At 36.8% G+C, this 10,378-nt stretch overlaps 1 protein-coding gene across 1 annotated transcript; it reads left to right on the top strand.

Annotated features, from left to right (window-relative positions):
• Positions 1–927: 927 nt before the first annotated feature.
• On the top strand, positions 928–9,677 carry oafb (OAF homolog b (Drosophila)). The gene is made up of 4 exons (XM_055200401.2): positions 928–1,337; positions 6,509–6,643; positions 6,919–7,099; positions 9,204–9,677. Exons 1-4 carry the CDS (start codon positions 1,116–1,118, stop codon positions 9,464–9,466), a joined length of 801 nt encoding a protein of 266 aa, XP_055056376.2. The 5' UTR covers positions 928–1,115; the 3' UTR covers positions 9,467–9,677.
• Positions 9,678–10,378: the final 701 nt, after the last annotated feature.

Here is a 10,378-nt window from a genome sequence, read left to right as displayed (position 1 = left end):
GTCATAAAATATGTAGGTTTCTCCATGTTTTGCTCTATTTATAAATCATGGTCACTTGAAGAATTGGAGTTGGGGTTTGGGTTAGGATGTCATTTTATGGAACAAAAAGTAGTTTTAAGCCCAAACCCAAGTGATGATGGTAAAAAATACAAACCAATACATAAAACGACACGAAAAGATGTGCTGTATGAAGTGAATGGGAAAGACTGGCGAATCATATGCAAGCAAAATTGGGATTTGGCATACCGGTATGTACTGCACAACTTTTGCTATTTAATGAAGTTTATTTAACTAAGTTCGGGAGGAGCATGGTCATGTGATCCAACCAATCAGCGCGTAGAGGTGCCTATAAATATAGCCATCCTTCACCTCTGTCCCATGACAGTTTTTTTCAGCATCCCTCCTCCACCCAATCACCTCACTCTCATCTAATTTCATTTATCCCAGTTAAAGAGGGGGAGTACCCTGGGTTTGGGCTAAAATTCCGAGCTTGGAGCCCTCTCCTTGGACAGCACGCTAATATGCTTTATCTCATTCCCTATCGATTACATGTTAATGCGAACTTGTGAAAACACAATTCATGAGAATAGGCTGGTTAAACTGTGGTTATTTTAGTAGAAGCATGGTTAATTTTCATAAGGATATTTGCTTTTTGGACTTTTTCAAGAACTGTGCATGTGGACCGGCATTTTATGAATCACCAGAAACCATAGTTTTAGCTAAAAAAAAATCTTCTTTAATGTCCTACTGATGAAAAAATGTCACATAGCCTACATCATGTATAAATTTTCATTATTCTGTAAACTTTCGCTGTATTGAAGTGAGGCGCTGTGTCTTTAAGAAGTGGCCCCCATGCAGTGCTGGGGGAACCCGAGGCGAGAAGTTCAGAGGAAGTGACGGGAAACAAGAGGAGCGTCAAGAGTTAAGTTTAACCAACAAAAAATCCTTTCAAGCGCATTCGTGTTTCCCCGAGTTGCATGTGAAACATTTGGTACGAGGCGCAGATGGAAATGAAAGTCATTAGTTCTCCAAACAGGAATTTCCACTCGCTGTTCGCCGTTTTATCACTTTGAATAAGTAATTTACGCCGTCGTTATGTCCCTTTGTTGTGTGAAATGATCTCGAGTGTTTGTAATGTTCGCAAGTTTGCTATTCCCGTCGTGTTTACGCTGTTGTTATCGCTAAGCGTTTGTTCAGAGTTGAGGGTGCTTGTTCGTCTGAATGATGGGAAAATAACTGAGGAGATCTTAGAGGCAGACAGCGAGAAAGACATCATAAAAGTCGAGTTCAAACAGCGAGACGGGACTCTCATCACATTCCTGTCTGATTTCAAGCGTGTGAGTAAAAATTCAACAACATGCAATTTAGTTTAAAGAAATCCAAAACTGAAATAAAAAGTGCACAAGAATGTGTTTTGCCTTTTCCAAACCAATGTGTTTACAATAACTTTTTTATGCTTTCCACGCAAAAAAAGTAGCATTGTTTTGCCAAGTTACGTCATTTCATGTCATGTTAGTCAGTGTTTCTCAAACTTTTTCAGCCCAAAGACCACTTTTTTTTCTGAGGACCACCTAACAGAATCCCACTCTAACACGCCCCCCAAAAAACAACAAAATAGGAAGGATAAGCTAAATTTAAGTTTAATATGCAACAGTTTCAAGTCAAAACTAATTTTTTAAACACAAATGCAATGCTATATTCAGAAATTATTATATGAATTTTATTTCATTTGAACAAGTAAATGTGAAATGAGTTACAGCTTAATATGAACAACAAACTGCACATATAAAAAAAACTTGCAATTAAACATACTGTAACAGCCTAGGTCCCAATTAATGTCATTCCAAAGAGCCATTAGTTTAAAACTGAGGTGGTGGGTATATGAAGTCTATGGTTGTACCTATGGTAACAATAAAATGCTGAAAAAATGTTCCCCTTAATGTCCAAAATCACTGAAATTACAGGGATTTTACAGATGAAACAAAAACTAGTACATTACAAAACTAATAGATCTGTGGATTTTAGCTGCTTTCAGTTGACGCTTGATCTTTTCTTTGGACTACTCTTTGGTCCATTTTTACGTTATTAAAACAGAATGGCAAGAACTGATATCCCAGTTTTGCAAGTGCATTAAAAATCTACTTAAATAAGTGACGATTGTATAAACACTTGCCTTGTTTAGGTCATCTTTTGGCGGACCACTGGGGGAGTTTGGCGGACCACTAGTGGTCCGCGGACCACACTTTGAGAATTACCGTGTTAGATGAATGTATCATGAATTTTAAAGATGAAAAACATTTGACTGAAATTGCTAAAACTTTCAGGGTTCCCACGGGTCCTTGAAGTCCCTGAAAATTTGTGAATCTAGGGGAAAGAATTCAAGGCCCTGGGAAGTTTTTGAAAATATACATACATAGATACAGGACATTGAAAGTGCTTGAATCTATTTTATGCAAAAAGTTTTCTGGAAAAAAATCCATATAATTCTAGACTTTATAAGCACACGTGCTAAACTGTTAGCTTTAAATGCTTATATCTTCTGTATGCGAATGTTGATTCATGCCAAAATGCTTTTTTGCATAGTTGTGTTTGACACGTGAAAACGTCTCGGGTTACGTATGTAACTGTTGTTCCCTTAGAAAGGAACGAGACGCTGCGTCTCCCTTGCCATAATTCCTGCGTCCCTGTAACGCCATCTTTGGCAATATTTCCTCAAAGTGTCACCACAGTAACGCAGCGCGAATTCCCTCGAAAGGGAACTGTAACAATGTATCTTAAAAGATAACACGATGTAACCTTGCTCTTACTTGAAATGTGTCCCCACATTTAGTCCTTGAATTTGAGGGTATTGGACCTGGAAAGTCCTTGAAAGGTCCATGAATTATTTGAAGTTAACTAAGGTGTGGGAACCCTGAATAAATAACACGTCATAAATTTGTTGTATATGTAAGGAATAATTGACGACGGGTGTTGAATTATAAGAAAATAATCCACAACCAATGTGGTAATGAGGCACGGCGCATGAGTCAATTATTTAGCTTATACCACAGTTACCAAAAATATTGCTCTGGTGAGTTAGTGCTGTGTAATTGATCATAGCCGAATTGTCCAAACACCAGGAGATATTCTAATCTTATTTTTGTAAACTGTTTTTTTTTTGTGATTTGGCTTATCTAATGATACAGAGTTCATCTTGTTCACTGCAGTCATATCAGAGATATGTAATGAAACCAAGTCAAGCTTTATGGAGTGAAGTTGTCATCAACCCTACCTCTTCGTGGTATACAGCAGTCATGAAATATCTGATTTTCCACTTTTTCATGTCCCTAGCATGACTTTCTTTTTCGTGTCATTTTATGTAGTTTTTTTTTTTCTTTTTTAAAATCACTGTCGATTTTCAATGACCTCACAGCATGCTTGGCCACCACACCTATTCCTCTCTATGTGCACCAGCCACTTGTACTGTTGTTTAAATTATCTGAATGGGTGATTCTCACGAAAACTTGGTTTTAAAAATGTCAAGCATGAAAATTTAAAAATTGCTTGCCACCAGACATTGAAAAACAAAGTCTGGAGTAAATGGGAACATTAATTTAAAAACTTCACTTATCATTTAACACTTTTTGTAACATAATTTAAAAAATTAGTCCTAAAAAATCTCATTACCGCAACAGTCAGAAAACATCAACACTGACATATATTCAAAATGACATGACAAACCTGAAAGAACATAATTTGGAGATTCTGCACATGCATTTAAAATCAAAGTATTATGCTTCTATTAATTAAATTAACATTTAATAAGCATCTGTTGCGGTAATTATAATCAAAATGTCGTGTAAGCATTCTGACAAGACAATATTTCAAACTAACTGTAAAAAAATGATCTTACCTGGTAGCCATCTTGAAGTAACTGGTCCATGTGCTTGGTCACTCAAAATCAAACTTTATTAAAATTCTGTATGTGTGCTTAAACTGTCCTCAAAAAGTGTTGCAGAGGATGAGAACATCAGGCATGGACACATCATTTTCCTAATTTTTCTTCATTATTATTATACATGAATATTCAGTAAATATTTTTTCTGTCATCTAAAGTAGTCTAGCAAAACATCCATTTATTTTTTTCTTAATATTTTTGTGTTAATTTGATTAAATTACAACATAACGCATGTTCAAACACAGCCGGACACATTGCGGTAATGAGAATTTCAGCAGAAAATGAGATATAATTTACAATTTATAAATTCTTATGTTGAAATCACACATTGTGCAAGGTAGAACACAGTATTGTGTGAATTCTGATGCTTTTTAATGTTACTATATTACACATTTTAAAGCTAAAATCATTAGTGCCGTGGTGTTTCAATGGTTTCGTGAGAATCACCCGAATATCAGAATCTAGTAAACCTTTCAAATACAGCCACCTGCTTTTTTCTTCTGTTAGTCATAGGCTAAGCTGCTTCAGTCATATTTGATGTGAATGCTGTTCTTCTGTTGTGTAGTTACTGCGGGGTGAAGGCAAAGAAAAGCAGTATTGTTGTAGTGAAAGAGAGGCGGTATTCTTGGTTATGTCCATGTGAAAGCAGTTATTTTGCACTGGATTGGTTGGAGGAGGGAGGTTAGGTATTGATCAGCTGATGCTCAGGGTCGTGCTTAGAGATTACACAAGTTCATGTGCTTTGGTGGGTTGTTAGAAATCTTGACAAAGTGACGCTTTAAAATAGTTTTTCTAGGTTATTTGTGCAGTAAGTTATGTGCATTGGGATGGCTTTTGCAGACAACGTGTTTGTTTACATTTATTAGAATTTTCAGATGTTGTTAATTTGACAAAAAAAATAATAGCATTCAGTGAGGTGTAAGGTTAAAATAAGACAAAATATATTTCAGAATTAGTCTCAAAACTTTGTTCCTTTATACTTTGTTCCTATATAGCTCAGTGTAAGAGCATTGTGTTAGCAGCGCAAGAAACAATGGGTTCGAATCAGGGAATACAAGTACTGATAAAAAAATGTATAGCTTGTAATGCACTTTAAGTCACTTTGGATAAAAGCATCTGCCAAATGCATAAATAAATAAATAAAAATCAAGCTAAATTAAGTCTGATTTTTAGATATATTTTTAAATTAACTTGATGAAATTGTGCAAGATAATAAGACGTTTGATTTTTATTTAGTTTCATATTTTACTTCTCAAATTTTAGGTGTAAAACGTCATTCAAGTTACATAAAAACATGGCATAAGGTTTCATGCAATTTTGCTTTTGGATAACTTTATTTTGCAAAGTAAATATATATCGCTTAAAGGATGTCTATAAGGGGCATTTCAACCGTAAATGTGCAAGATTTTGTGTTGTCTGGCTGTTCGTTTACACAACAATGGAATACGGGTTTCAAAGTGAAAGATTTTGATAACTACACCTTGTCATCTCCGTGTAAACTCCGTAAATGTGATTCTGTGATAACGCAGATGTCATGCTCATACATTAATTCAGTATATAGGCATGCGCGAGTATAACCAAAACCAAAATTGAGTTTTTAATGCGTCTCGAACAAAGTTTACAAAATGTTGTCACTTTATTGTTCAGGGTCACTCGTATAAATAAATCTACCTTATTGCTTTCGCCATCTTGATTACTTGTATTTATCTCTGTAGAAGAATGCATATGTGTGCAAGCTTACAGTGTTTCTTTCAACCTGATCTCATGAATTTCCGTGGTATAGTCAGGGAATATTTTGCTCATTTATCCATGTCATTGTCACGGATCTCTGCATGTTTCCGTGGCCGTACCACGGACTTTCTTTTCCTATCATTGTCACGGATTGGTTACTCAACTGTTTTGTCCTGTTTTTTGCCATTGACGCTTTGGTTTAGGGTTAGATTTGCCCAAACTCAACTCTAACCCTAACGCCAGGTGACAATGGTTTAAAAATCTGAAAATATAAAAAACAATATCAGAAAAAATAGTATAAACCAATAATTAAAGTGACATCCAGATCCGGCCCTAGACCAAAGCGACAATGGTTTGAAAATAGGAAAAAGCAGTTGAGTAACCAATCCGTGACAATGACACGGAAAAGAAAGTCTGTGGTACGACCACGGAAAAATGCGGAGATCCGTGACAATGACACGGATAAATGAGCAAAATATTCTGTAACTATGCCGCGGAACTTTGTGAGATCAGGTTGATTTCTTTACAAGGTAACATCGCCATCTACTGACCTGGCATACTTAATACAGCATATAAGTGTACATTCAGATCTTTTTGACAGCATTGTTGTGTGTGTAAATACATTTTTTCATAGGCGTGAAGTACTTTATTACAACATCGTTGTCGTGTAAACATAGTGTATCTTTTTAATATTAGTTTGGTTACACAGCTGAATTTGCATGTCCCTTGAATGAATAAGATAAGAAAAACACCCACTTTAGTCTTGTAAAGTCTCAAAATAATTCCTTTAACACGTTGAAATGCATCTTTGCCTTATGTTTGTGTCTCTGTTTCAAACAGCATGTGAAGATCTTTCGTGCATTGGTCCTCGGGGAGCCAGAGAGAGGTCAGACACAGTATCAGGCCCTGTGCTTCATCTCCCGATTGGATCATGGAGAGCTCATCCCCAGTCATGCCATGGCCAGACTCCGACAGGTGAAAATGCAAATCATTTTAAAGCGCCACCATGCTGACATGCACAGATCAGCATCAATATCTACCAGAGTGGTTTATGTTGGTTGGTCCTGGTTTGGCCGTGATCTAACCACTAGATCTGGTTAAGATACTGTAGTAAGTAAGATACGCCTGGTGGGGACACCAACAAATCAGTGTTCTATGCCGGGGGACCAGCGTCCAAAACAATAGTCAGCAGGGTGATGATTTTACATAAAAAATGTGCTTTAATGATGTTTATTTTGTGAACCCAACAGAAAAACCCTCACGTGGTGCGGAGTGCAGAGGAGGTGCATGGAGTGGAACGGCTCAGTATGAACGCGGTGGTCAATATGAGTATTTCGTGGCACCTCAGTACTCACATCCGAAATGTCTGCAGGGAAGCACAGGACCTCGTGTACACACGGCAGCAAGATGTCAAGCACTGGCTGGACAGAGGTCATTCTAACATAACATGATGCATGGTTTCTCAGTAAACAGTTGTACCCGGTACTTTATTTTCAACATTTATAACTAGACAGGGTTTCCACAAGTCCTTGAAATCCTTGAAATTTTGTGAATCTGGGGGGGAAAAATTCAAGGCCCTGGGAAGTTTTTGAAAATGTACATACATAGATACAGGTCATTGAAAGTGCTTGAAACTATTTTATGCAAGAAGTTTTCTGAAAAATAATCCATATTATTCCCTGTGTAGTGTAGGATAATAGCACACATGGGTGATTCTCACGAAAACTTGGTTTTAAAAATGTCAAGCATGAAAATGTAAAAATTGCTTAAATTAACTTTTTTCCCACGAGACATTGAAAAACAAAGTCTGGAGTAAATGGGAACATTAATTTAAAAACTTTTACTTATCATTTAACACTTTTTGTAACATAATTTTAAAAATTAGTCCTAAAAAATCTAATTTCCGCAACAGTCAGAAAACATCAACACTGACATATTTTCAAAATGACATGACAAACCTGAAAGAACATAATTTGGAGATTCTGCACATGCATTTAAAATCAAAGTATTATGCTTCTATTAATTAAATTAACATTTAATAAGCATCTGTTGCGGTAATGATAATCAAAATGTCGTGTAAGCATTCTGACAAGACAATATTTCAAATTAACTGTAAAAAAATGATCTTACCTGGTAGCCATCTTTAAGTAACTGGTCCATGTGCTTGGTCACTCAAAATCAAACTTTATTAAAATTCTGTATGTGTGCTTAAACTGTTCTCAAAAAGTGTTGCGGAGGATAAGAACATCAGGCATGGACACATCATTTTCCAAATTTTTCTTCATTATTATTATACATGAATATTCAGTAAATATTTTTTCTGTCATCTAAAGTAGTCTAGCAAAACATCAATTTTTTTTTAATATATTTTTGTGTTAATTTGATTAAATTACAACGTAACGCATGTTCAAACACAGCCGGACACATTGCGGTAATGAGAATTTCAGCAGAAAATGAGAAAAAATGTACAATTATAAATTCTTATGTTGAAATCACACATTTTGCAAGGTAGAACACAGTATTGTGTTAATTCTGATGCTTTTTAAAGTTACTATATTACACATTTTAAAGCTAAAATCATTAGTGCCGTGGTGTTTCAATGGTTTCGTGAGAATCACCCACATGCTAAACTGTTCGTTTTAAATGCTTATATCTTCTATGTGCGAATGTTGATTCATACCAAAATGCTTTTTTTGCATAGTTGTGTTGAAAACGTCTCGGTTACGTAATGTAACTGTTGTTCCCTGAAAAGGGAACGAGATGCTGCGTCTCTCTTGTCATACTTCCTGCGTCCCTGTAATGCCGTCTTTGGCAATATTTCAGATAGCAATATACTTCCTGGCTCCCGCGTCACCCTGTCTTTGTCGTTAAGCCTCACCATTGGTTGAATTTGATATACACATTTAGACGCACTTACCCCTGGAGGCGTCCCCAAAGTGTCAGCGCAGTGACGCACCGCGAGTTCCCTCGAAAGGGAACTGTAACAATGTATCTTAAACTGTAACACGATGTAACCTTGCTCTCACTTAAAATGTGTCCCCACATTTTGTTCTTGAATTTGAGGGTATTGGACCTGGAAAGTCCGTGAAAGGTCCTTGAATTTGAAGGTAACTAAGGTGTGGGAACCCTGAACTAGGTATATTTTTATAGAACTTGAAAACGTGCCATCATTTATTTACCCTCATGCCGTTCTTTTTAAACAATGCTTAAGCTGTTTTTTTCCCAAGAAGTGGAAGTCAGTTGTAATCAAAGTATGTTAGTTTAGTTGTTCAAAAATTTTCTTTTGTGGGGTTTTTTTAGCAGAAGAAGGTAAGACACAAGAGTTTGAAACAGCATGAAGGGCTAATATAAATGAAGTAACAAAAACTATTTTTTAACAGTAAAACGGTCATTTCACAAGAAATGTATTATTAATTCAGCACATAGTAAGTTATTATTGAGGTACACAAAGTGCATTGTTTGCTGAGAATAACCCAACAGTTGATATGCTTCATACTGTAAATGCATTGTGTCATTGAGTCTGTTTGCTTTACAGGGGTCGAGGCCTCAATATTTAAGGTGCTTCCACAGAGTCTGGATGTCAATGGCTTACAGAGCTGCAACTCCACAACCGACCCATGGCAGCCCTGTGCCTGCAGTTACAAGTTAAACCTGGAGTGGTTTCCGTGCCAGCTTAAGTACTGTCGGGGTCAGGGGTCAAGTCCCTACAAGTGTGGCATTAAGAGTTGCAGCAAAGGCTACCAGTTTGACTTCTACACACCTCATAAACAGTTGTGCCTTTGGGACGAAGACTCTTAGTAGTACAAAATGGTACTTTTTTAGGAAAAATTGAATTTTAAGGTACTTAAACAAAAACAAATGTGTTTATATCTGTATTTACAGAAAAAAACATGAAAATCACACACTTTTCACATGTTATGTTTTTGTGTATGTGAAATTCATGTGGGTTTTCTGTAAAATGTACTTTATCACATACTGTATTTGTGAATAAAACAAAAGTATTATTTCATTCCCCGCCAGACTTTTTTAAAAAAGTTGCCCGCCAGCATTTTTTGTGATTTTCACAAAATGCCTTCCAGGAAAATTTTCTTCTATAAATATATAAACATTAAAATTATATCAAATGAAAGAACAGACCCTCTGCTTTCAAACAAACAAAATGGGGGGGAAAAAACCCTTCATCCTATATTCATTTCTTCCAGTGGCGGCCGGTGACTTCTTTTTTCGTCACAACATGTATGTAGCCCGTCATGTGTGTGATTCGTAATTTCAAAATATGTTCTGCGCGTCGAGTGAACCAATGTGCGTCACGTGTCTTGCTGCAGACACATCTAATGCTGCGTTCACACCAGCCGCGGTAGAGGCGTCAAGTGCAAGTAATTTAATGTTAAGTCAATGTAAAGACGCGTTGACGTGCGTCTGGAGGTCTCGCCGCGCGAATGAGACGTTTGTGCGAATGGAGCGAATTGAGCTTTGCCGTGGAAAATGTGCGAGTTAAAAAACTTTGGCGAGAAAAACGCGCCGCGTTAACCAATCAGGAGCTTGCTCTAGTAGTGACGTGATTATAGGAAGGGAGCCTCGATGACTAGAATTTATGCGAGGCATTCACGCGCGAATGATGCGAGTACACTCAAAATGTTCAAGCGTCCAACTGCGCGCGGTAGACGCGAATTTGACCCCTGTTCCACAGCTGGCGTGAACCCACAGTAA

Source organism: Misgurnus anguillicaudatus, chromosome 22 (assembly GCF_027580225.2).
Source record: "Misgurnus anguillicaudatus chromosome 22, ASM2758022v2, whole genome shotgun sequence".
NCBI classification, from domain to species: Eukaryota; Metazoa; Chordata; class Actinopteri; order Cypriniformes; family Cobitidae; genus Misgurnus; species Misgurnus anguillicaudatus.
Note: the sequence above shows the minus strand (reverse complement) of the source record. Positions and strands in the feature narration are given on the sequence as shown.